The sequence below is a fragment of the Equus przewalskii genome, chromosome 2, assembly GCF_037783145.1.
Source record: "Equus przewalskii isolate Varuska chromosome 2, EquPr2, whole genome shotgun sequence".
Classification (NCBI taxonomy): domain Eukaryota; kingdom Metazoa; phylum Chordata; class Mammalia; order Perissodactyla; family Equidae; genus Equus; species Equus przewalskii.
Window position 1 is genome coordinate 14,663,284 of NC_091832.1, and position 24,881 is coordinate 14,688,164.

The following is a 24,881-nucleotide window of genomic DNA, read 5'->3' on the forward strand; positions in this document are numbered from 1 at the left end:
GGCACCAAAAAACAATGTGAAATATTTCATAATTTTTTATATTTATTACATGTTGAAATGCTAATATTTTGGAAATAAATACAATATATTAAAATTAATTTCACCTGTTTCTTACCTTTTTTAAACTTGGCTACTAGAAAAGCTACATATATGGCTTGCATTTGGTTTCTGTTAGACAATGCTGTTTTAGGCTATCTACCTAAAAGGTATGTTGTACTTCACCACAACATCCCTCCATTTCCTCTCATTTTAATCCATAATGAAACATAATTCAAATTCTTTCATGGAGTTCTCAATATTGATATTTCTGATGCATGGGCTATTCCACTACCCCTGTGAAAAAGATTGTTTCTTTTAAATATGACGGTTTCCTACAACCATATTCAATCTTGGGTCTCATCACACCAAATTCTAATGAACTGGAGATTTGCCATCCTGTGGCTAGTTTACTATTTATACTACAAACTTTATGGTTAAGAATACAAGATCTGGGGGCCAGCCTGGTGGCGCAGTGGTTAAGTTCACACGTTCCGCTTCTCAGCGGCCCAGGGTTCGCTGGTTCGGATCCTGGGTGCAAACATGGCACCGCTTGGCACACCATGCTGTGGTAGGTGTTCCACACATAAAGTAGAGGAAGATGGGCACGGATGTTAGCTCAGGGCCAGGCTTCCTCAGCAAAAAGAGGAGGACTGGCAGTACTTAGCTCAGAGTTAACTTCCTCAAAAAAAAAAAAAAAAAAGAATACAAGATCTGGAGCAGACCACCTGTTTTGGAGTCCTAGCTCTACTACTTATTAGCTGTGTAACTTAGTTACTCTGAATATCTCTGTGCCTCAGTTTCCTCAACTGAAAAGTAGAGATGATAACAATGTCTACTTCATAGAGTTGAGAGCATTAATTGATACTGGTGCTTAGAATGGTGCCTGGCATGCGATAGCATTCAATAAGTAATGACTATAATTTGTGTCATTATCCATATGCCTCATCCTTCCCATCTACTCAAATATTCTCTTGTAATACTGGGTACCTCTCCTTGTGACATCGTTCTTTCCAAATCTGAGCGATTTTATGCTCAGACCTTCTAACTCCAAAATTCTGCTACTCTTCAGCTGAGCAGCTCTTGGGGAACCTCTCTCACTTTTCAGTTTGATCTGTAAATGAGAGTGGATATTGCCACCTTCCTTAACACAAGTTTGAGTAACACAATGCAGTATATAAAGTTCCCTGCATGGTCCTTAGCGCCTAATGGATACCTCATCCGCATTTTCTGCTTTAATACATGTGATCCTCACAACACACCACAACGTAGGCACTCTATGAAGAAGGAAACAGGATCGAGGAAGTCAAGACTTGCCCTAAGTTGCACAGATAGCTAAACAGCAGCACCAATATTAGACCGAGGTTTCACTCCCAGTTAAATGTTTTTTCACGAAACCAAAGCTGCTTTCCAAAAGCCTGAGCGCTAGAACTAAATTAATTCACGCTATTTATGGCACTGCAATGCTTGAAGAAATGCAGAAACCGACAAAATCAGTCTATTGCCGTATGCAACATATGAAACTGCAACAGAAAGTCAAAACACAGGTTTTGTTAATACCATTATTATGTCAAAGAACCTGAGAGCCCTAAAGTCGGCGACGTGGATGAAATTTCAGTAAACAAAACAAAGCGACGAAGTTTCTCTAGCCCCCGAGGAGACTGCGGACCGCGGGGAGGAGCTTCAATGGTCGGGCCTTCGGGGCTACGCGGCCCGGCCGCCCACAGACCCGGAGGAGGCCACGGCCGCGCTGGCCGCCAGACCCCCCCCCCCTCGGATCTCGGGGCCCAGCGCTGCGCCTGCCCGCCCCTCACCTCCGGCTCCGGGCGCTCCGAGGCCATCATACAGCCCTCCAGCGCCGGCCCGGGCCAGATAAGACGTTCCACTCGTAACCCCTGACCCGGCTACCTCGCTCCCGGCCGGAACCGGAAGTGACAGGGAGGGCCGAGTTCTGAGTTCTCGGATTGGTGGACGAAGCCCTTCCCGAGTGGCTGGCTGACTTGGAAACCGGAAGTGGAAGCCGCCGCCGCAATGCAGGTGAGAAGCTGCTTGGGCATCTAGACCGCTGTCTGGCTTTGGGTAACGGGACCGAGAGGGGGCTGGCCGAGGAGAGAGTGAGGAGTTGGGGCTAAGAAGAGGGGACAGCGCCTGCGGCTGACGGATGAGGGAACGCAGGATGGGCGCCGAGGCCGACTGGAGAGGGAGTGGCGCCGATGGGAGATGGGGTGGAGCCCGGCCAACAGGAGACAGAGATGCGGCGAGGTCGGGGGCGGGGAGGCAGCACTGACTTGCTGGGGTGTGGGAAAGGATCCGGTTGTAATTTGGGAAGGTCGAGATGCAGTCCAAAACAGACGGCTCAAGGAAGTGACGGGCTGGCACAGGCCCCGACCTAGGCTGTTGGATGGACGCTGTTGGATGCATACATAGCAAGGCATCTGTAATTGGAGAGAAGCCAAGGGTGAAGGAATTGTGGGGCCGCATGGCTGAAAGCTAAGGTAATTATAATCTGAGGCCGTGGGTGGAACAAGGATCAAGGTTCCTGTCCTACACGTAGGCGAGTTTGCAAGACAGTTTTGTATCATTCTTCTCAGCCTGTGTCTGATAATTGTTAAGGATGAAGAAATGAAGTGAAGGTGGAGACCATAGACAGGAAGGAAATGCTTTGCAGATCCCCAAACTTTTAAAATCGTCTAGTGCTTAGGACCACATGCATTTTTTTGTCTTTCATTTGTCACTTAGTTTTTTGCATCTGGTAGTCAGTAAACGGTTATAGGTTGACAAAGCTTGTGAAAGGGGCACGGGAATATTGGGACAGAGATAAAATGAGTGCAGACTAATTCAGCAGGGAGGAAGTTGAAATATCAAATGCTGAGGGCAAATGAAGAGGGGGAGGCAGTGGTGGTGCAAGGCTGGTATTCAGAGAAACCTTCATGTGTAGGTAGATTTCCCAGAGTGTGTCATTGGCAAGAACAGGCAGGCTCACAAGGCGAGTTCTAGAACAGAGGAAGCTGGAATACCTGTGCTGTGGAGGTACACAAAAGATAATAAATCCCAGGCATTAGTTCTGGTGCAGATTTCTCAATGAGCGAGACTAGAGTGTGCCTAATGAGGGGAAAAGCCAGGCACAGATTAGGATGTGATGAGAGAAAGGAATCAGTTGGTAGGAGGAATTGATGTCAGGTAAATGGATTGACAGGTCTAAGGGTTGATGCTGTCTATAACCCAAATACCAAAGGTAGAAAAAAAAAAAAAAAACCTGGTTCTTCTAGGCCAGTGAGAATCCTGAGTTACTTGACTGGTAACAGTTACACACTGTTATTCTGGCATTTCAGCCTTCCTCTGTATGTGTCATACTCATTGTCATCTGGGTAACCAACCTATTCCTGTTGGTGCAGAGGGAGGAGAAGCAGCTTGAAGCATCATTAGATGCACTGCTGAGTCAAGTGGCTGATCTGAAGAACTCACTGGGAAGTTTCATTTACAAGTTGGAGAATGAGTATGACCGGCTGACCTGGTAAGGGTTGCCAGAGCAAGCTGGGGAGGGCTTCATGAGTGGGGAGCCAGTGCTCTTGGTGGATAGGACATCTCCAGTGATGTAACCATTTATCAGTTTGCAAACTTTTTTGTATTTGGAAGGAGCTGGGTTTCCCAACATTGGAGTTTGGCTTTAGGGCCTCCATGGCAAGGAAGTAGAGAAGTGCCCAGTTTGCCAACCTAGGTTCTTTCTAGCTTTTGATTCTCACTCCTTGACTTTTCTGGGAGGAGAAAAGTGCATCCTCCCCCTATAGTAGAAACACAGTATTCATACTGGATTTCTTGGCATGGATGGTGCTGAGTCTTTTAGGTCCAACCCACTCTAGAAGTATGGATCCTATTTCCAGGCTGGAAAGGAGGCTTTTATTCAGTTTCTGAATTTTTAGTGATAACAGTGTAGTCATGGTTCCTATTTTGCCAGTGTTCCTCACCCCATTCAAATAATGAACTGCCTTTTTTCTCCTTCTATGTGAGAAACTTCCTAACCACGTAATCCCTGTGAGCCAGTCTGGTTCCCACCCAGCCCAGCCATAGGGTTATGAGTCTTTTGAGGGTGAGTCTGGGTATTCTTAGTCTGAAGGACTCCTTTGAGGCTACTTTACTGGGAACATTCTGACACCTTCTTACCACCACCAGGCCCTCTGTCCTGGATAGCTTTGCATTGCTCTCTGGACAGTTGAACACTCTGAACAAGGTCTTGAAGCATGAAAAGACGCCACTGTTCCGTAACCAGGTCATCATCCCTCTGGTCTTGTCCCCAGACCGAGATGAAGATCTCATGGTAAGAGGAGGAGAAGGGTACAACTTGGGAAATGAAGTTCTTAGATGGGGATGTAGAGCACAGTTGTTGGTTGGTTATTCTAGAAGTTCTGAATGTGGAGTAGTATGTGGCAGTAAGAAGCAAGGGCTGCATTTTGGGGGCCTTGCTTTTTGTCCTTCTGGAGTTGGGGGAGCCACTCCCAAATAGTGCTGAATTAATCTGAGGCCTGTGTCACCAAGGCAAAGACCCTTCTCCTCCAACACCTATCTTGAGCAAAAAGTATGTTCTTTTGTGACTTTTGTCTATTTCAGTCTTAGATTCAAATGTGCTAGAGCGAGGTTTTCCTCTAGGTCTAGTAGAGATAGGGGTGTGAGGAGACAGAAATAAAGGATGTTACGTAAGGGGAATAGTGTCCTAGGAAGCCAGATATTATAAGTCTCAGGTTGTGTTTTCCCTGAAAATGCACTGTTTGCCTGTGGTAGGAACTATATATCAGACCAGACTGAATCTTCTTGGAGTGCATGGTAGGATCAATAAAATCTTTGTATTACAGCGGCAGACTGAAGGACGAGTACCTGTGTTCAGCCATGAGGTGGTCCCTGACCATCTGAGAACTAAACCTGACCCTGAGGTCGAAGAGCAGGAGAAGCAGCTGACAACAGATGCTGCCCGCATTGGTGCTGATGCAGCTCAGGTTGGACTGAGTCACTGCCCTGTGGCTCCCCACCCCTGAGTCCCATCATGAGAAGCTAGGCATTACTGTTCCTGTCTAGTAGGAGTGCACCTACCAGACGAGTTGTATCTAAGTTGCCCCTGAAAGAGCACAAGGAAGAAACTTCCACGTGATCGTTTCTTGCTTGCCCTAATCTCTGCACAAATTTATGTGTGTTACAGAAGCAGATCCAGAGCTTGAATAAAATGTGCTCAAACCTTCTGGAGAAAATCAGCAAAGAGGAACGAGAGTCAGAGAGTGGAGGTATGGAGGGATTGGTAGCAAAATGGAGAAGGAAAAGGGATAAGCTCCCTGGAACAGGAGTCGTGGTTTTGGTAGTAGTGAAGCGAGGACATAAGCGTATGCCTCCATTCTGTTAGCCTTTTGTGTTTAAGGCCGGCCCTGGAGCAAGTGGAGGAAATGGGCAAAATGAGAAGGGAGGATTCTAAGATAGATGTAGGAGTCCTCTGGTTCTTCCTCTGGGCTGCCAGGGGGTCTACATGCTGCTGAAATCAGAGCTCCAAGCCCTGGTATGCATTCTGGTCTTCCTGCTGCTAGGTTCAGTCCAGGGCCAGAGGCGTACCTCAGGGTCCTCACTTACCTTTTTCTTCAGGTCTCCGGCCGAACAAGCAGACGTTTAACCCTGCAGACACCAATGCCTTGGTGGCAGCTGTTGCTTTTGGGAAGGGTCTGTCTAATTGGAGACCTTCAGGCAGCAGTGGTCCTGGCCAGCCAGGTCAGCCAGGAGCTGCGACAATCCTTGCGGGAGCCTCAGGATTACAGCAGGTGCAGATGGCAGGAGCTCCAAGCCAGCAGCAGCCAATGCTCAGTGGGGTGCAAATGGCCCAAGCAGGTCAACCAGGTAAGGTGGCAGGATTGACATGGTGGCACACCTTGAGCAGGGGGAATAAACTGGATTATTGGGGCCCCCAATATCCCTAAAGCTGGAGATTTTCTCCCTTTCTCCTTTGGACTGTGACCCAGAAAACAATTTTTAGGAGTAAAAATCTCATTTGAGACTCTGTGACAGGTACCAGAGAATGAAGAAGAACTTTGAATAGCAGAAACTACTCTCTCTTTTCACCCCCCTCCCAGACCTTTGTCTCAAGTACCCTTCTGTTCCATTTACTCTGGATATTAGGTGTGTTGTAAATGTCTTTTCTTAGAGAAACCAATGGTTAGACCTTAATTAAGACCATTTGGTAGGTGCATTGGGAATTGACAAGCAGGCAAGTTTCCCAGTGCTACATGTATTCTTTTCTCTGATCCTATCTCTCCTGCTCAGTTTTAGTAATAACGAGAACAGTTTGGAGGAGTTCAGATGCAAGCATCTAGAAGAGGTATTTTCTTCCAAGCTGTCTAGGTAAAAGGACAATTAAAATAAGAGAGAACAGGGGGCTGGTCCCGTGGCCAAGTGGTTAAGTTCGCGCGCTCTGCCGTGGCGGCCCAGGGCTTCGCTGGTTTGGATCCTGGGCACAGACATGGTGCTGCTCATCAGGCCACGCCAAGGCAGCGTCCCATATAGCACAACTAGAAAGACCCACAACTAAAAAATATACAACTATGTACCAGGGGGCTTTGGGGAGAAAAAGGAAAAATAAAATCTTAAAAAAAAAATTAAAAAAATAAGAGAGAACATAGTACTTTTTTTTACCTGTGACATTACATGGAGGTCACACAGGTTTAGCTATGTTTTCCAGGGGTAGCTAAGCAGGAGACGGCTGGGGTGTGTTCTGACCCCTTCCACGATTCTCCCTGACCACCCCTTTCCTCCTAGACACCTTCAGGGAGAGAGCGGGGTGAGAAACCACACCTCTGATCCTTGCCACCCAAGGTCACATTCCACAGAGGTTCTGAAATGACAGAGGAGGTGGCAGAAGGGAACCTGAGAGACCACATTTCTGCTTTATCATGAAAGTCTTAGCATGCTTCAGGTATCCTTCTTCGTGTTCCTTTTAGGGAAAATGCCGAGTGGAATAAAAACCAACATCAAGTCGGCTTCAATGCATCCCTACCAGCGGTGAGTGTGGACGGCAACCTCCACTCCCAGATGCACTTTGCACAGTTGGGCAGTGAAATTGCCTTTTGCCCAAAGCTGACCTAAATGGGTACAATAAAAAGAACATGGGCTTTCAGCAACAGATGTATCGCAGCTCCACCGCTGACTGGCTGTGTGACCTTGGGCAAGTGACCTAATTTTTCTGAGCCTGTTTTTGTGTTTATAAATGGTGATAATACCTACCTCATAGGGTTGTTGTGAGGATTAAAATGAGAAAATGAATGTAAAACACTTAGCACAGTATATGAAATAATGGGTATTCAATAAATGATAGTTTCTACAGCCAGTTCTCCCTACTGCCCTCTTCAATCCTCTATCCAGAACTTACCCTGATCTGATACTGCTTCATGTCAGTGGTGAGTTGATGGACACAAGATCATGGACTGCTCCGCTCTGTTTGAAAGCCTGTGCTTATTTTGTCCTGCCGGAAATGGTGGCAGCCTCTCTGTCGTTAGGGCACACTGTCTCTGCATACCCTCCTGCCCAGGTTCCATTGTGGCTGTCTCTCCAAGCTGCAGGTGACAAGGCTTCTGGGCTGGGACAAACTGTTCACCTGCAGCTCAGGTGAAGCTGGGGCCTGCTGTACTCTCCATTTTCTGAGAAGCCAATTTAGCTCTTACCTGGAAAATAGTCACAAAGTCCCTTATCCTTTACTCCACGCTGTACACATGAAGGAAGATGTCAAAGGCCCAGTAGGTGGTGGCTTCGTCAGGAAGTAGCTCTGCCAGACAGGACTGTGTGAGAAAAGGTTCTTAGACATGAAAAAGCCCCTTCTTCCCTGGACTCATTTTTCTTATTTTGGAGGGAGGGAGGAATTGCACTTCACACTGTCTTTCATCAGGGTTTGGTTGTCCTCATAATAGTGCCTATGTCCTGGACTCCAGACAGGATGGCTTTCCTCTAGTCCACTGAGCCTGTGGCTCAAATAAGAGCCAGATCGATGATGGGAGGGGGCAGTCCCCAGTAACTGCCTGCTTTTTATAAAGCTGAGGAGCAGAGCGAGTTTGAGTCTCCAGCCTAAGCTGCCTTTCTTAGTGCTCTTTTGCAGGCAAGAGCAGAGGATGAGTCAGCAGAAGTGGGTCAAAGAGTTTCTCTGAATAAAGTTATTTGAATTGATGGCCACTGTGTCAGAGTTGTCTGGCAGCAGTTTATGAGAGAGCTGTATAGGGATCAGAGACATCCAAGGGTGCTGCAAGGCAATTGTAATTTGTTTTCCATAAGAAGTTTTCTTATCTTTGATTATCTTTGATCTAAAAGTCCTGAGAGGTATGAGAAAGGTCTGCTCATCCCTTCCAGCTGTTTTTTTCCTGTTCTCTTCTGTCACACACTAGTACTTTAGCATTTGTTTGGTGCCAGGCAGAATTCTGCCAGGCTGTGGCAGCAAAGGACTGGAAAAGTGGTCCCAGATGTCGTATCCATTCCTGTTCTGTCAAGACAAATGGTATCCACAAAGCTCACTGACCATAGCACACAACAGCATGGGGAGTCCTGTCGTCAGCTCAGACGCAATGCCAGACCTTTCCCTCACTTCAGCAGTCCTGCCCTCTGCTCTCAGCCCACTCAACTGTTCCTTCTTATCTCTTCCCTTCCCACTGGAAATGTCAAAGCTAACTTTCGTATTGGATAGAGTTCAAACTATGCTTCTCTAAAACCCCTGGAGCATCTTTTCGTGGCTGCTGTCCTTTCTTTCCCCAGAACATTCGCTGCTATTGAAAGGCACTAACCTCAAGTTGTCCCAGGCTAATACTGACTTCATTCCCACCATGCTGTATGAAATGGATTCCTTGTCCTCCTAGAGTGGAAATGCTCCCCTGCCCCAAGAGAAACATGTATAGGACCTCACCTACATCTTGAGGCCTTAGGCAAATACTCTTTATTCTGGAGGCACTCACTTTTCTATATTCTTCACTCTGGAAGCACATGCTCTCATCCACCACCCCCCCACCCAGCCATATCCTTGGGAATACACAAACCTATGTAGCATTGCCACCTTTGGGCCCATACAACCCAGTAAATGCCTCAGTGGAGAGTATCTTCCACCCCTAACACCCTCATCGCCTCAGGAGGGAGTATGTGCAGAGTTTCCTTTGAAGAGGACAGGACCTGCTCACTTGTGCAGGTTTAGGATTTGTGGAAGATTGCTTTCTTGCTCCACTCTGGTAATATTTCTCAGTTTCTGATTGCTCTATTTTGCCTGGGAACTGTGCTTTCTTCTACTCTTGGGACCCCTGGAGAATGAGATTAGGCCACTGTCTCCCAGGTTTATGTCTCGGATGGAGAAAGAAGCGGCAGCTGTGACACCTCGAGATCTTACTGCAGCACAGAGTTCATCCTGCTGAAGGCAGAAGCTTACTGAATCAATGTCAGCATGATGCCCATCGCCTAGGACCGCTCCCTCTCCAGCTCTGCCCTGAGGCTGGGATTCCATCTTTTTGAACTTCCCTTTTGCTCATTGCCCCAATCACCCTATTCTCCTATTCTGGTGTCTATTGCTGCCCTACCTAGCTAGCTCACCTCACTTAACCTTGTATGTGGGAAATAGCCAAGGTAGATAGGTTATAGCTAAGTGCTCCTTCCAACTCCATAATGGGTCCTGGCATTAGGACTGAGCTGGAGGGGGTGTATTGCCCATCTCTTGTCCTCCTGTCGAAGAGAAGAAGCTGAACTCTGCAGGAATGCCCTAGTGCAAGGCTGGTCCCTTTTTCCACCCCCTTCTAACCTCCCCCAGGCAGCTGGGAACAACCTCTCCCTTTGTCTGAGCTTCTTGTGGAGAATAATCCTCCTTATGGACAATGTATTCTCTGTGCTCTGTGGACACAGGAGCCGTGTGAGCTGATCCCAGCACCAGGCAGAACGGAGGCTGAATCTTTCCAAACGCCCACCCTGGGTCAACTCCTGATCACTGTCCAGAGAAACTACTAAGGGATGTACATTTTCTTCCATCAGTTCCAGATTTGGGGGGATAGTATATTGAAGTTTAGTAGTGAGCCAGGAGTATGGCCAGAGGCTGTGGTCCCTTTTTGGTTCAGTCCTGAGGGTTCACTGTGCCAACCTACAGAGGCTTGATGTGGCTCAGGCCTGACAGCCTCGAACACACAGGGGCTGACACTTGGGAAGGAATTGCAGCCCTGCAGACGGGGCTCTCTAATTGGGAGAGAATGCAAACTCTCCAACCTGTCTGACAGGGCTGTCATAGCACCCCTTCTCTTCAACGTGTGTTTTGTCCCACTGGACAAACTTCCTCTCTTCCCTTTAATTTCTCTCTTTCTTTGTTCTTGAGCTCCTGTGTGTCACTGAGGCAGATCTGGGATCTCTAATGTGGTCTCTTGCTGAGTTCACATGCTCTCAAGATGTCACCTACCATTTGGACATGGCAGCTTTCCCAAGTGCATTATGGACAAGGCACCTGACTTCCCTGGGCCTCAGTTGTTTAGACCACTTCCCTGAAATTGTTTTCCAGCTTTCACTAGTTCTCTTGTGAAAACTCATCAAAGAGGTGGTAAGTTACCAGAGAGATCCGTGTTTTGTATGTCAGAAGACTCCTTCCCACTCTCAGGCATCCGTGTCCTCCCCTGGGCAAGACGCTTGTACCAGAGAGGCTCCTCCAGCAAGAGCAGTAAATTGTACTTTCTCCACGTGATGATAACCCTCCCTTCTGAATCAAATCCAAGAGCCCTGGGCTGTCCCCTTCCTACTTTCCCTCTGCCATTCCCCTGCTTTCCCTTGGTCTCACCCAAATTTCTCTAGTTTGTGGTCATTTTGATTTTTCATCTCGTCTGCATCCCCACATGTAGACCATCCTTGTTTTTTTACTGATTTCTCTGGGCTGCACCCATTTTCATGGCCCTGGGTAGTGTCCTTTCAGTGTCTCTTCCATGTTAATCTTTCTTGACCCTAAATCCCCACTCACTGACTCACAGCCACGCTCTTTAAATAAAGAGCGTACAATCACCTCCCTTTTTCCACACTTCCCATTCATTCTTCAGCTCCACAGTTGGGCTTCACTTCCACCATTTCTCTGGAACTACTCTATCAAGGATCACTGTTGACCTAATGACTAAATCCAGAGTTTTTGCAGTCTTCATCTTCCTTGATCTCCATAGTTTGATGATGCTGACAAATTTTCTTTTCTCCCCCTTGGCTCCTACCTCTCTGACCATTCCCTCTCTGCAGCTGTTGGCCTTCTATCCCTCCACCTGCTTCTTGAATGTTGTTATTCTGCAGGACTCTGTCCTTAACCATCTTGTCTTCTTGCCGTCTCTGTGACCACAACTTATGGGTACATAAGTCAAACAAGTTTTGTTTTCAGCCCAGACCTCTTTGCCGAGCTGCAGATGCCTATGGGGCACCTCTGCCCATATGGTCCACAGGTACCTCAGGTTCTGAACGTCCATATCCAATCATCCTTCCCTCCAAACCTGTTTCTGTTTGAGTTTCCTGAGCATGATCTAAGCCGGGTCTATGGAAGCCGTTCTGAACGCTTCTGCCTCCATGTCCCAGCCTCCCGTACCCAATCAGAAACCCAATCCTGTCACTTCCGTCTCCCCAGTATCCGTCTATCCTGCCCTGCAGTTGAGGCCCTGAGCTTCTCATCCTAAAAGTATTGTTCAGACTCCAGTCTCCAGTCTTTCCCCCTTCTGACTGGTCTTCCCTATGGCTGCCAGATAGATCTTCCTAAGCTGCAGGTGTAAAAATCCTTTTGATAGTTTCCTCCCCATGTTTCTTAAACTGGGGTCCACAGACCTGCCAGGTTGATAGGGGCAGTGCTCCAGGCATACTGAAAGTCATGGGATAAAATCATCCTGGAATGCCCCTTTTACTTGTGTGTAAATTTAATGTAAAGGGGGAATTCAAAATTATCATGCATGCATTATTAAGAGAAAATAGACCTCAAAGAATTCCTACTAGTCTGAAGGGCTTCAGACTAAGCCACCAGATTCCCTGGGGATATTTATGTCTTTCTTTTTTTTTTTTTTTTTTTGCCATTATTTACTTCATTGGAAAAGTTTGAAAAACAGCTCAAATTTCCTGAAAAGGCAAATAAGGTTCTGTGTGATCTAGTCTCTGACTTCTCCTGACTTATTTTCTGTATTGTCCTGCCACCTGTCTCTTCCCAAGCAGTACAAACTGCTTGAAGTTTCCTGAATGTGACAGACTCTGGCCTCCATTCCTTTACTCCTCCTGTTCCCTCTGCGTGGAACACTTTGCCCCGTCATTCTGTCAGATGAATCATCAAATCATCTGTCAAGACTCTGCTCAGTAGTCACTCCACTGTGAAGCTTTCTGAAACCCCAGTCTGTCCACAACTCAGTGCCACTCCCACCAGGTCAGGTCAATTACCTCCTCTTCATGCTCCGCATTTGTACCTTGTACGAACTTACTCTAGCTCCTTCTGCCCTTTATTGTCACTCAAGTTCAAGCACCCTGAACTGTCAGGGTTTGAATCCCAGTCCTTCCACCTGAGAGCCGTGTGATCTTTGGAAGAAAGATGTGTGTCTGGCATACTATAGCATCTGGCCCATCACAAATAATTACTATTATTATTACTGTTATGATTTAACTGACTTTAGAGAGATAGTATAATGTAGCATTTTGGTTAAAAGAGCAGGTTCTGGTGCCAGACTGCCTGGGTCCAAATCCTAGCCATGCCACTTACTAGTTGTGTGGCCTTGGGCAAGTTAATTTGCCTCTCTGTGCATCAGTTTCCTTATTCATGGATATGAGGAAAGTAATCGTGGCTACTTCATAGGGTTGCTGCCAAATTTACGTAGATTGCTACATACAACAGGCTTAAAGTAGTGCTTCACAATAGAAGCAGCTCACTAAAGATTAGCTATCCTCAGGGCAGTGTCAAGAACTCTGCCGTCAGTAATTGTTGCTTAAATCAATGATTGACCAACCTCTATGAGGACTTAACCTCTTCCTTACTCTGCAGCTTGTCTCTGCTTGTGTCTGTGCTCGTCTCTTGGGAGCTCGGCCTCAGGAGGGACCCTGCATGCACATTTCATCCCCCCTGGTGTCTCCTTAGCACCTTGTGCAGAGCGGGCACTGGAACATTTTTACATTGGCTTGCCTGATGTGATAAGTCATTTTTTAATCTACTTTTGTGAATTTTCTTTCTTCCACTTAGCTGTCACCTATACTCTTCCATTAAAGCCCAGTTTGGTCTCTTAAATTGTGTTATTTGGTTTTGAGACCAAATGACAAGCTTCCTCACCTGAAATGTTCTTTTCGTCTGTTCTAAACTGTACCTCTTCCATGTCCAAACTAGCTAAAGACTCATTTCTACAGGCTACCTCCATTCTGTCCCTACAGGGGGCCTTCACCACTCATAGATCTCTCTGTGCAGCTGTGCTGCATTCTCTCCTCCTTTGTCTGTGCTTAGTAGGTCTGGGCTCAGGTCTTCATGGGGGCTGTGTGTGCTTCACTGGGTGTCACAAACCAGAGCTCCATGCTTGCCTCTCTTCCCTTCACACTCACCCCCAGTCCTTGGGCCTTGTCTTGTCATGGCAACTCCAGCGTTCTTGCCACTAACATCAGGACTCTCAGCTGTAGCCAGTACCTGGGGTCAGGCACTGTCTCACACCTCCATGGCTTACACGTACTCTGCCCTCTCTTTTTCCTGCTCCAACCCCCTTGTTCACCTAGTGAACAAATCGTCCTTCCGGTGTCACCCAGTCCTCTAAAGTGTTTACCACCTCCTCTCCTGTATACTTGTGCGTTCTTACATTGTACCTGACCTGGACACTTAGCCATTGTGTGATCTTAGGCAAGTTACTTCACTTCCAAGAACCTCAGTTTCCACCTCTGTAAAATGAGATTATAGCACCAACTTCAAAAGGGGGTCTTCAACTGAGCATATTTAAAATTAAACTTAACCTTTAAGTAGCTCTTAATATTCTACAGGATAAAGTCCAAGTTTCTTAGAAGGGCATATGAGGCCGTTCAGCCGTATAGTTGGCGCTCAAATGCTAACTACATTCTCCTTCCTCTTCTCTCTCCTGAGCAATCTCATTTATATCACATGGTATATTAGACTGTTTTGATTGGAACACATTACAATTAAACTAGCTTAACCAATGAGTTTCATGCTCCGCTTCAGCTGCCTGGGGTTTGCTGGTTTGGATTCCAGGTGAGGACCTACACACTGCTCATCAAGCCATGCTGTGGCAGTGACCCACATACAAAATAGAGGAAGACTGGCACAGATGTTAGCTCAGCAACAATCTTCCTCAAGCAAAAAGAGGAAGATTGGTAACAGATGTTAGCTCAGGGCCAATCTTCCTCACCAAAAAACAACGACGACGACACAACTAGCTTAACCAAAATCAAAAAGGGGGACCCAAATGCGGATGGGGCTTGAAGGGTGACTGGCTCTAGGTGGGCTTAGGGGTTCCAGTGTTGTCTAGGCTCTCTGTCTCTGCATTTCTCTACAGCAGTATAACTCGTCTTGTGGAAGAACTCTGTTCTTGCTTGGATTCTGTGCCGTTAGGAGCTTGGATTGGGAGAAGTCAGGAGAACACCCATGATTAACCGGCCAATGGAGTGGGGCAGGAATTCCTTAAAGGAAATGAAAGCGGGGGGATGGGAAAGTGTCTGACTACATTAAAACTAGAGCTACCACAGTCCACTTTGCGTGGTGTCATCTCTCTGCAGAGGATCCTCCGATTTTTTTTCTCGAGCCCTGTCCTTTCTCCTAAACTTACAGTACTGTGTTCCAGATTGCCTGTGGAATGTGCCATCTTACCTCAAACTCAGGATGTCTCAGACTGCTTTCATTTCCTCCATCCTGCTTCACCTGAGTTACCCAGCTTGACAACCTTGCTGTCGATTCTGGATCTTCTATACTGGCTCTCCTCTTCTTCCTTCTCTCTCCCATTGCTCTAGGTCAGGCCTTCACTGTGTCACACCTGTGCCTCTGAGCTCGCCTCCCTTCCTCTGCTTTCCTCTTAATAATATGCCTTACTGTCACGAGGTTTTTCTTTGTAAAGGACAATGGTGATCATACCAACCCCTTTCTTAAAAATCTTCAGGGACACTTCAATACAAGCAAAACTCCTCATTCTTTCATTCAAAACACTTTATGACTTGGGGCCAATCTACTCTTTAACCTTCTGGCATGCAAAGGCCTTTCATTCACCGTATCCTTTCATCAAACAGAATCACTTGCAATTCCCTACACCTGTCCTCTGCTTTCCTACGTCCATCCCTTTGTCCACACTTTTTCCTCAGCCTGGAACACCTATGTTGCTTCCACCTTACTTGCTCTGTGACTTTGAGAAAATCATTCACCCTTTCTGATTTCGTTCTTTTCCTCTGTTAAGTGGTGATCATAGTGCTTACCTTACAGGACTGAACCATAACAGCGATGGAAAGCAGCTGGTCCCAGGCTTGCCGCAGGGAGTATTGAAGAGTAAGCTACGTTTCCTCTTTTCCCCTTTTGGCCCTTCTCACGCATCTTCCAGATCTTGCTAAGAACTCTCTTTCCTCTATCTTGACAACCTCCCCTGGTTTGTCCCCTACCCAAAGCCTCCGTTTTCTCTCTCCAGAGCTCTCCCTGCAGGTTCTCTCACTCCCTCTCTCCCCCTGCCTGAGTTTCTTTAGTTCAGTTCAGCAAACACTAAATGATATCCTTAGTGTTGGCATTGGCTACCCACTGCCAGATCAGACTTTGTCCCTGACGTCGCAGGGGTCCAGGCAAACCCCCCAGTTCCGGGTGATATGGTATGTGTTTGCATGCAGTCTTTCCCTTCTGCCAGCTGGACATCTTTGCTGCCCAAGTTTCTTCATCCAAGGTCTCAGCCTTAGGCAGAGGACACTAGACACCTGGCTAAGGCCGAGGGACATGCCAAATAATTAATTGACAAACCCTTCACCCTCATCTTTGCTCCCCTTGCCTCACAGACTCAGCCCTCCCCTCAACTCTTCTGTGTGAGTGCTGTGTAGAAAGTGCCCTTTATCCTTTATGGGATGGGGAAGAGAGAAGCTTGACACAGCCCCCAGGAGGTTGCTTCCATCCCTGCCTGCCACTCTGTCGTCCCTCAGCCTAGACCGTCACTTCTATCATCCTTAGCCCATTCCCCCATGTCTCCCGTACTCTGTTCCCTCCTCTGCTCTGCCTGCTTGCTCACTCACCCACTCACACACATACAGGCAGGCATACCTTTTCCCATTTTTCCCTCATTGCCATTCCTGCTTTGATCCCATTTCCCATTGATTTTTGTGCTGAAACTTAAAAGCCTCAAATAATCATGGCAATAGAGTTGTTGGAGTTTCTACGAATGGTGGTTTTCAGACTAAACCCTTGGAGAAAGTAAATCAGTGGTTTATCTTCTGGGGAAAGAGGATGGAGAAGGGCCCCTTAGCACTGAGTGAGGAGTGAGTCAGGCAGGGTGGGACTCGGGAAGTTGTCACCTCACTTCCCATTTGTCAGGAAGGCTCCAAGAAGGAGGGGGAATTTTAACTGTTGGACTGGGTAGTCTTGCCCCTTCACATCTGGCCTTCATCCTTATCAAGACTGTGAGTTCCTGCACCCCTTCAGTGTCTCCACTTTATCAGCCTGCCACAGGGGTAGGTACGCTTAACCAAACCCTCTTCCCTCCAAGGCCTTCCACCTAGCTTCCCTGCAGGTCCCAAATGGTCCCATTTCTTCCCAGTCCACTGACACATTTACCCTTATTTTCTGTACATTTCAGTCTGTGAGGTGTCCTCCTTAGCCAAAAGCTGATCCCTCCATATGTATGCTGGATCCCGTTGTCTCCTTCCACACAGCACGTAAACATGCTCAGGCCTCTTCCCATTAAAAACAACCATTAGAATCAATGTGGAGGTGAGAGCCAGGCACTGATAGTTTAAAAGCTCCACAGGTGATTCCAGTGTGCGGCCAGGGCTGAAATGATAAAGGGAATAAAATCCTAGCTTCTTACTGTGGCAGAGAGGGCTCTTTGTAAACTGACTCCCACCTACATTTCTCCCTTACCCATATGCTCTCTGAGCTGGAGCCACACCAAACTACGTAGAGCTCCCACATTTCTTGCTTGTATGCCTTCACACACATGCTTCCTTCTGCCTAGAATGCATTTCCCTGCCTTCTGGAAAGTGTCCTTTAAGGCTCAGCTTGGGTGTTTTTTCTGTGAAGCCTTCAAGAACTAACCCCCATCCTGAGGAAAGTGACCCCCATCAGTGCTTTCCTAACCCTCTGAGTCTGTCTCTACGGTAATACTCACCACGTGCTACTACAATTGTTAATTTATGTGTCTGTCTTCTCCTCTACACTGTGAGTATTTTTCAGAAACCCAAGGACCATGGAGATGCCACTTGGTAGGACTGGGGGCTAGGTGGTCTATATCAGACATTTGAAGACGCTTTCTCCCAGGATTAGGACAAGAACGGAACAAAGTGAGTCTTTGGGCATGTTCATTCCTGTAGTCAGTCAACATTTATTGAGGACTTGCTGTGGTCATCTGCCAATGTGGTCCAGGTGAATAAATAGGTAGTTGAAGTTTGTTCTCTCTACGGTGTTTGACCTCGGGGACTGTTTGATCATCTATAATAGTCTGCTGTTCAGCTCTAGTTCATCTCTGGATGGACACTGAATCCAAAACCTCTCGCGAGTGCTCTCAGAACAGTGCTTTGTGCACAGTAGGCATTTAGGAAATATTTGTTAAATGAATGCTCATGAATCTACTTACAAGGATACACCTTCTTGATGTGTGGATTGCTTCCCACCTGCTCTAGGAAATGTTGAGATAGGAACAGTGCTGTGCACCTCATGTGGGTTATCTCCTTTAGTCTTCACAGCAAGTCAGGAGATAGGGACTGTTGTTGTTCCTGTTTTGTAGAGGTTACATAAGGTCACACAGGCACTAACTGGAAGATTTAAACTCAGGCCTTTGGAGTCAGGTGTGACCCAAAGTCACTAAGGCATACCTAGAACACATTAGGCTTCCAATAAATGTTTACTGCCTCATTGGATACTGCCACCTCAAAGGAAGCAGAAAGGCTTTTGAATAATTACTTTCCTCCCCGCTTGACTCTGCGTCCCTCAACCTCTCTTCCCTTTCTCACATTCTCTCATTCACTCTAATATTCACTCAACAAACATTATGGAAGGTCAAATGAGCCAGACAGTGGGCCACATGCTAGAGATACAGAGACAACTAAAATGTGGCTCCTGCTGAGAGGAACTTATAATGAGGGGAGATGCAGATAAATGCATGGCAGTAAGACTGTGGGAGCAAGGGGAGGGAGTGATTTACTGCCTGGGAGAGCTGCTAATACCTTGTGTTGAGCCAGAGGACAAGGCTAGGAGGGGTGGGTGGTCTGAAAGATGCTGACATCCTTGGGGAACAGTTAGGGCATAGGATGTGGCCCAGGAGAATAGGTAGAATGGGAGGCTGAGGACCAGATCAGGTAGGCCTTAGTGTACAGTGCTAAGAAGTTGGAGCCTTTTGAATAATTGAATTCTCCTGCTATTTCCTTTCAAGGGCAGGTACCTTAGCCTTACCTCTAAGACTAAACTTCCGTATAGCTACAGCTTACCATTTTGAATATGTTACTTCTCCCAAACCACCACTCTTCCAAATTCCCTAAGTCTGTCCACATTTATACCATCCAATCCTATAAGCAGTTATTGGATCACTATATACAAAGCACTGTTCCAGGAGCTGCTGGAGATAGAGGTTTCATCTCCCTAAAATCTCGTCCTCACCCCCAATAGTTCAATCTAGTTGGTGAGTGTGTGGAGCTGGAAGGGGAGAGTGTGGGAAGCCAGGTAGACAGCTAAGTACATATAGAGAGTCCGACTGCCTCAGGGAAATTTCCACAGTGTCAAGCCTCTCCAGTCTCATCAGTTTCCAAACCTTCTTAGCTCAGGCTGTCCTCTCTCACCTGGATCTCCCTCCAACACCCTCATTACACTGGCTGCCAGAGCACAGTGATCAGGTGGGCAGTAAACCCCACACAGGGACGGCATCTGCCTTGTTCATTGATGTGTCACCAGCACTTACCACAGTCTTGCACATGGTAGGTGGTCAGTAAATAAATATTTGATAATACAAGCCTGGTTGTAGCCTCCTCAAAAATCTTCACTGTTTCTCCTCTGCTTCCAGGATAAAATCAGACTGCCCCATTTGGTCTTCAAGACCTACTACATTCAGCCACAGCCAGCTTCACTTCCTCTTTTTTCCTTTCCCTGCCTTGGAGTCCAGTTTAGCCAGGTGCTTCACGCACTGTTCCTGCCCCAGGCCACTTGTATTCTCCCACCTCCGTCCTGTGAAATCCTCTCAGCGGCTCCTAATGCTAGGGCTCATCCCAGTTTATAGGCTCATAGAGAGGGCTTCCAAGCCCAGCTGCTCCCTGTGGCTGAGACCTCCCTGCTACCCTGTCAGCCCTTAGCACACACATACTGCCTCCCGCCCACCCCTCTGGTCTCACCCTCTAGAGAGGGAGCTCTTTGAAGGAAGGGCTGAGCCCTGGAACTTTTCCCAGGGTCCTAAACTGGGTGGGCCTGCCACAAACACAAGATGTGTTGGTGGATTAAGCACCAGAGGGCCCAGAATGAGGCCATTCAGCCGCTGAATGTCAGGAAGACCCATGGCCGGGGCAGGCTGCGGCGACCTGACAGAGGCGGGCTGAGAGATGCCGAGGGAAGGGGTGGAGAGTCAGGGCTGGGTGTGCTTCCTGCCCTGGGATCTGGCGGCCCGCCCCTGCTCCCGCCCCTCCAGCCTTGCCGAGTCGGGGCTGGACAGCCCCTCCTGCCTCAGCAGTGGTCCAATCAGCAGGCGCCCCCCAGCTGGCCCGCCCCCTCCCCCTCTGGTGACAGAAAGTCGGCCCAGCAGATGAGGAAGTGGCAGGCAGGCTGGCCCCGGGGACTTGTCTCTGGCCCTGCTCCCTCCGAGCCTTCCACTGCTGCCTGCCTGGCCCCATACTGGTGAGTCTGGACCTTCCATGGCGGGCTCTCCACGTGCCCGGGCCCCCTGCCTGGCTGGCCTGGCCCTGCCCTGCCCTGCCCAGGCTGTGGGCGAGGCTGTTCCTGGGGAGAGGGTGGGAGGTCCCAGCTCTCTGGGGCTGGGCCTCTCCAGCAACCTCCCTCCTGGCCCTAGCCCCCATTTGCTTAACCCCAGGCCCTCCTCCACCACCTCCTGGTCGTAGCCCCTCTCCGCCTCTTACTCACTCCTCCTTGGCGCCCTTCTCGTCCCTCCTCCCCTCGTCTCCCTCCCCTCCACCTTCCTTTGCCTGTCTCCTTTTCCCTTCCATCCATCTTAAAGGAAGGAAGGACCGGACTGAGTTCCTCCACTGGGGACACACCCAGATTCTCTAGCTTGGGGAGAGGTCCCTTCCAGAAGCCATGAGCCACTCCTGACCTCCAGGGTGCATGCGTGTGTGGGGTTGGGGGGTGGGGGGAGGGTGAACTTGGGGATGGTGGTTGAGAGAGAGCTGGAGAGATAACAAGCTGGCAAACTCACGTGGGTCAGGGAGGAACTGTGTGTTAGAGCACATGCCTACGCTGGGTAGGCCCTACTGCAGAAGAGGCAAGCAGGTCTGGTTGTGAATGAATGAATGATGATTGTTATCCGCGGAAAGAGACCTGGACGCATGACGGGGAGCAGGTGTGGGTGATTTTATGTTCATTCACCTCTAAGTGGGCTGTGTGAGTTTATGTATGTGACCACATTTATCTGTGACTCACATACGTATGAGTAAGCGTATGTGTGGGGCTGAGCGTGTGCCATAAGCATTTACGCATGGTGCTGCAGGACCTGTAAAGGAGGATGTGTGAGGGTTTTGGGTGTGTTTGTCATTGTGAATGTAGTTAGGAGCGGATCTGAGTATTAGAAACTATGCATGTCAAAGTCCATGGAGGCTGGTTTGGGTGGTGTGTCAGAGGAGGGCAGTTGTTGCCAGCAGGGTGTCTGTGGGCTCTGTGTGTACATCTGTGTGCTAGCCATTGGTGAGTTTTTTGTTGGGGGGCGGGGACCTGTGTCAGAGGCAGGTGTGTGTGTGTCTGGGAGGACTTGGGGCCTGACCGTGGTGGGGCAGTTGTGGGTTGACGTGGGGGTCAGGGGAGCATCTATGAGATGTGTGCCCAGTGAGTGTGTGTGAGGGGTGCAGGTGCAGCCTCGAGGGATGTGTCAGAAGGTATGTTCTTCACTTAGTACCTGCACAGGTTGTTCTCTGGATAGAGGGAACCTGGCAGACTAGAGTGCAGGCAACTTGTAGAGCATGTACTGCCCTGGCTGTTCGGAGAATGCCTCGTCCCTCTGGGGCCGTCTCAGAGTCCCAGGCTCTCTGGGTCTGGGCCAAGGCTTTGCGTCCCTGTGAGCCCTCCCCCAACATTCCTTCAGGCTCTAAGGAGGAGAGGGCTGAGCTCGTTAGGACCCCTCTCTGAGGGAGGGGAAGATTCCTGAGACCTCCCCCACTCCCTTGCTCCTCACATGCCACTGACTTCCCCGCCCTCCCTGGGAGAGAAGGGTGATTGTGCCCATTCTGAAGTAGGACAGACTGAGAATTTATGGTTAGCTTAGGAGAGGATGCTGGGTGTGGGTTTTCAGCAGTTTTCTTTGGGCCAAGGCTAGGCCTGGGGCTGGAGCCCCTGGGAGGTTTCTGGCTCAAACCATAGAATAACCTTACCTAGCTCACCTGGCTGGTCCAGGGTGGGTGGGTGGTGAGTCCTGCGCTTTCCTTGGCTTTCTCAATCCTGGTGGGTCCTGCTCCTCCGGGCACTGACCTGTGGCCTGGACCCACCCTCCACTCCATGCGCAGTGCAGCAGGGGCAGGCAGAGGGCGGGGCTGCTGCCAGATCTAGTCAGACAGGTGGAGCCACCAGGGCAGGAGTCTCAAAGAGCCCGGCTCCCCAAGAGGAAGGGTGAGGCAGAGCTCCGGAGACAAGAGCAGGAAAGGCAAGGAGAGCTGGAGGTGAGAGCCGGAGAGAGCAGAGGAGAGCACTAGGGAGCGTCCCAGCAGGGGAGAGGAGGGACCCTGGGGAGATGAGAATCCTGGAAGGATAGGAGGGACTGGAAGGTGAGATGAGCATCTCGAAAGGGGAGAGGAGAGGTTGAAGGGGAGGATCCCTGGAGAGAGGAAAGACCCAGAGCTGGAGAGGGAGAGACTTCGGAGAGGAAGGGAGAGGCAGTTCATTCTGGAGATGAGTTCCCTATTGGTGAGAGGTAAGACTTTCCAGAAAGAGACCAGAAATTGGAGTGTTCTCTTGCGGAGGAAGAGGGGAGGGGAGGTCAGGAAGTAAAAATCTCTGGAGAGGAGCAGAGAGTGAGGAGAGGAAAGTAAGGTGTGGAGAGGAAGGGCGGAAGAGCCCTTCCCAGGCAGGCAGGATGTGTGGAAAGCAGGTGCCCCTGCCAAACTGCCTCTTCCCACCCCTAGTCCCCAGCAATTCCTTCCTCTCACTGTTCTGTCCTTTCTGCAGTGAGGCATCAGGAGTTGTCTCATCTGGTCTGTGTCCTGGCTGTGTTTCAGGGGTGGGATGGGCGGGTACAGTTGGCCTTGTCTGACACCCGTCTCCATACCTCCCCAGAGTCTTCAGCCAGGATGGAGGCTGTTGTGAACTTGTACCAGGAGATGATGAAGTGTGCAGGTAAGATGCTGTCCACCAGCCCTTTCTCCCTCCTGCCCTAAGATCCCTGGATCTGGGGCTGTCTCCTAATAGAGAGCCCCTATGAACCCCATGACCCTTTGTGTACATATCTGTACACCTGGTGGCAACCTTTTGGACCCTGCGACCTTTCCTGACTCTTCTGACCCTTATTCACAGATCCCCGGATCCAGGGCTACCCTCTGATGGGGTCTCCCCTGCTAATGACCTCCATCCTCCTGACTTATGTGTACTTCGTTCTCTCACTTGGACCTCGAATCATGGCCAATCGGAAGCCCTTCCAGCTCCGCAGCTTCATGATCGTCTACAACTTCTCACTAGTGGCCCTCTCCCTCTACATTGTCTATGAGGTGGGCCCCTGGATGCCTAGGCTTTAATCATTGCCAGCAGGATAAGGGGCAGGCCTTAGGGCCAGAGCATGGTATCTTCTTTGCAGAGTGGCTCAGATCCATTTCTTCAGTAGAGAATGGGAGGGATTCAGGGGAAGGAGGGTACTCTGGTGGTCTAATCCACATCCCTTCCTAGTTCCTGATGTCTGGCTGGCTGAGTACCTACACCTGGCGCTGTGACCCTGTAGACTATTCCAACAACCCCGAGGCACTGAGGGTAAGTAGGGGCAGGGGCTGGGTCATAAGCAACCTGGGGATAGGAGCAGTTTGGGTGTGGCCTGTGCTCATGGGCCAGTTTAGGGAGTCTCTTGGAGTAGTCTGAGGGTCCTAAGCCTGCCCTGACTTCTTGCAGATGGTTCGAGTGGCCTGGCTTTTCCTCTTTTCCAAGTTCATTGAGCTGATGGACACGGTGAGTAGTTATATGTGAGGACTTGTGGGGAGAAAGGAGAGGCCCTGGGTCTGAACCCTCTTCCCCTCACTCTTCTCTCAGGTGATCTTTATTCTTCGGAAAAAAGACGGACAGGTGACCTTCCTACATGTCTTCCACCACTCAGTTCTTCCCTGGAGCTGGTGGTGGGGGGTCAAAATTGCGCCAGGTGAGTGTTGAAGGCCACTGGGAGATGAGGGGTGGGCACTGGGGACCAGAGGCTCAACTCTTCTGACCCTATTCATTGACCACTCGCAGGAGGAATGGGCTCTTTCCACGCCATGATAAATTCCTCTGTGCATGTCGTCATGTACCTGTACTATGGATTGTCTGCCATCGGCCCTGCGGCTCAGCCCTACCTTTGGTGGAAAAAGCACATGACAGCCATCCAGCTGGTGAGGGGCCGGGGCCTGGCCTGTAGCCATCCCAACATTCTTAGTTTGGATCCTACCTTTAGTCAGCCTACCTCACCTTTGACCCCATCCTTCCCTACTCATCGTCAGTCTCTTTCTCTACACCCTCTCCCCATCAAGTCCTCTCCGTTCCCTCTGACCCTTGCCTTTCTCTATCCTAGATCCAGTTTGTCCTGGTCTCACTGCACATCTCCCAATACTACTTCATGCCCAGCTGTAACTACCAATATCCGGTCATCATCCACCTCATCTGGATGTATGGTACCATCTTCTTCGGTCTCTTCTCCAATTTCTGGTATCAGTCTTACACCAAAGGCAAGCGGCTGCCACGTGTACTTCAGCAAAATGGAGTTCCAGGTACCGCCAAGGTCAAGGCCAATTGAGAAACATGGCCTAGCTAGGCGCCCACCTAAGTGCCTCAGGACTGCACCTTGGGCAGCATCCATCAGTGTCCTCCCCACCTACACCTGTGACCAGGGCTTATGTGGTCAGGACTGAGCAGGGGACAGGCCCTCCCCTCCCCACAGCTGGTACACAGGGACCACTGCTTCCGTTCCTCACCTACTTCTGGCCAGCCCCAGGGACATGGCCTCATTGCCCTCTGCCACTCCAGAGCTGGGGACTGAAAGGGCTGGACACTTACTTCCCCCTCTCTGCCTTAAACTTGGGAGAGGAGCACTCAGGGCTGGCCCCGACCAGGGTCTTGTGGCCTTTTTCCTCACACTAAAGAGGTCAGCAATAATCTGTCACTGTGGACTCAGGCTCTCTCCTTCTCCACCCACACTGAAGCAGGAGCTTCTTGGCCAAAGGTCAGGGTGGGTGAGGGGCCTGGAAATACAGCCTGTGGAGGCTGCTCACTCACTCACTTATGTCTTCATTAAAAGTGACAGAGGAAACCACCAAGGCTATGTGTGTGTTCATGTGTGAATGGAGGAGGTGGGCAA

General features: G+C 49.2%; 3 protein-coding genes across 14 annotated transcripts in view; 2 read left to right on the plus strand and 1 right to left on the minus strand.

Annotated features, from left to right (window-relative positions):
* The window catches only part of SZT2 (SZT2 subunit of KICSTOR complex), a 51,376-nt gene extending 49,392 nt beyond the window's left edge, over positions 1 to 1,984 (minus strand). For all 3 annotated transcript variants that reach the window (XR_011537409.1, XR_011537408.1, XM_008529926.2), the window contains exon 1: positions 1,851 to 1,984. Coding sequence is in view for 1 of the 3 variants with exons in the window: in XM_008529926.2 (XP_008528148.2) it covers positions 1,851 to 1,880 (30 nt within the window). In the remaining 2 variants the exon portion in view is untranslated. The remainder of the gene's footprint in view (positions 1 to 1,850) is intronic.
* Positions 1,958 to 15,527, plus strand: MED8 (mediator complex subunit 8). 8 transcript variants are annotated; one of them, XM_008529920.2, is made up of 8 exons: positions 1,986 to 2,073; positions 3,432 to 3,550; positions 4,207 to 4,351; positions 4,884 to 5,024; positions 5,225 to 5,306; positions 5,656 to 5,904; positions 7,002 to 7,062; positions 9,362 to 10,600. In XM_008529920.2, exons 1-8 carry the CDS (start codon positions 2,068 to 2,070, stop codon positions 9,438 to 9,440), a joined length of 882 nt encoding a protein of 293 aa, XP_008528142.1. In that variant the 5' UTR covers positions 1,986 to 2,067; the 3' UTR covers positions 9,441 to 10,600. The 8 variants fall into 8 exon arrangements, with proteins under 8 accessions (XP_070466028.1, XP_008528142.1, XP_008528143.1 ...); XM_008529921.2 differs by lacking the exon at positions 9,362 to 10,600 and adding an exon at positions 15,452 to 15,527 and having other exon boundaries at positions 2,004 to 2,073; positions 3,369 to 3,550; XM_008529918.2 differs by having other exon boundaries at positions 2,004 to 2,073; positions 3,369 to 3,550.
* Positions 10,527 to 24,836, plus strand: ELOVL1 (ELOVL fatty acid elongase 1). 3 transcript variants are annotated; one of them, XM_008529924.2, is made up of 10 exons: positions 10,527 to 10,600; positions 15,452 to 15,514; positions 17,393 to 17,499; positions 22,631 to 22,690; positions 22,868 to 23,058; positions 23,234 to 23,314; positions 23,450 to 23,506; positions 23,588 to 23,693; positions 23,783 to 23,919; positions 24,099 to 24,836. In XM_008529924.2, exons 4-10 carry the CDS (start codon positions 22,645 to 22,647, stop codon positions 24,318 to 24,320), a joined length of 840 nt encoding a protein of 279 aa, XP_008528146.1. In that variant the 5' UTR covers positions 10,527 to 10,600; positions 15,452 to 15,514; positions 17,393 to 17,499; positions 22,631 to 22,644; the 3' UTR covers positions 24,321 to 24,836. The 3 variants fall into 3 exon arrangements, with proteins under 3 accessions (XP_008528146.1, XP_008528145.1, XP_008528147.1); XM_008529923.2 differs by lacking the exons at positions 10,527 to 10,600; positions 15,452 to 15,514; positions 17,393 to 17,499 and adding an exon at positions 19,892 to 20,032; XM_008529925.2 differs by lacking the exons at positions 10,527 to 10,600; positions 15,452 to 15,514; positions 17,393 to 17,499 and adding an exon at positions 21,945 to 22,017.
* Positions 24,837 to 24,881: the final 45 nt, after the last annotated feature.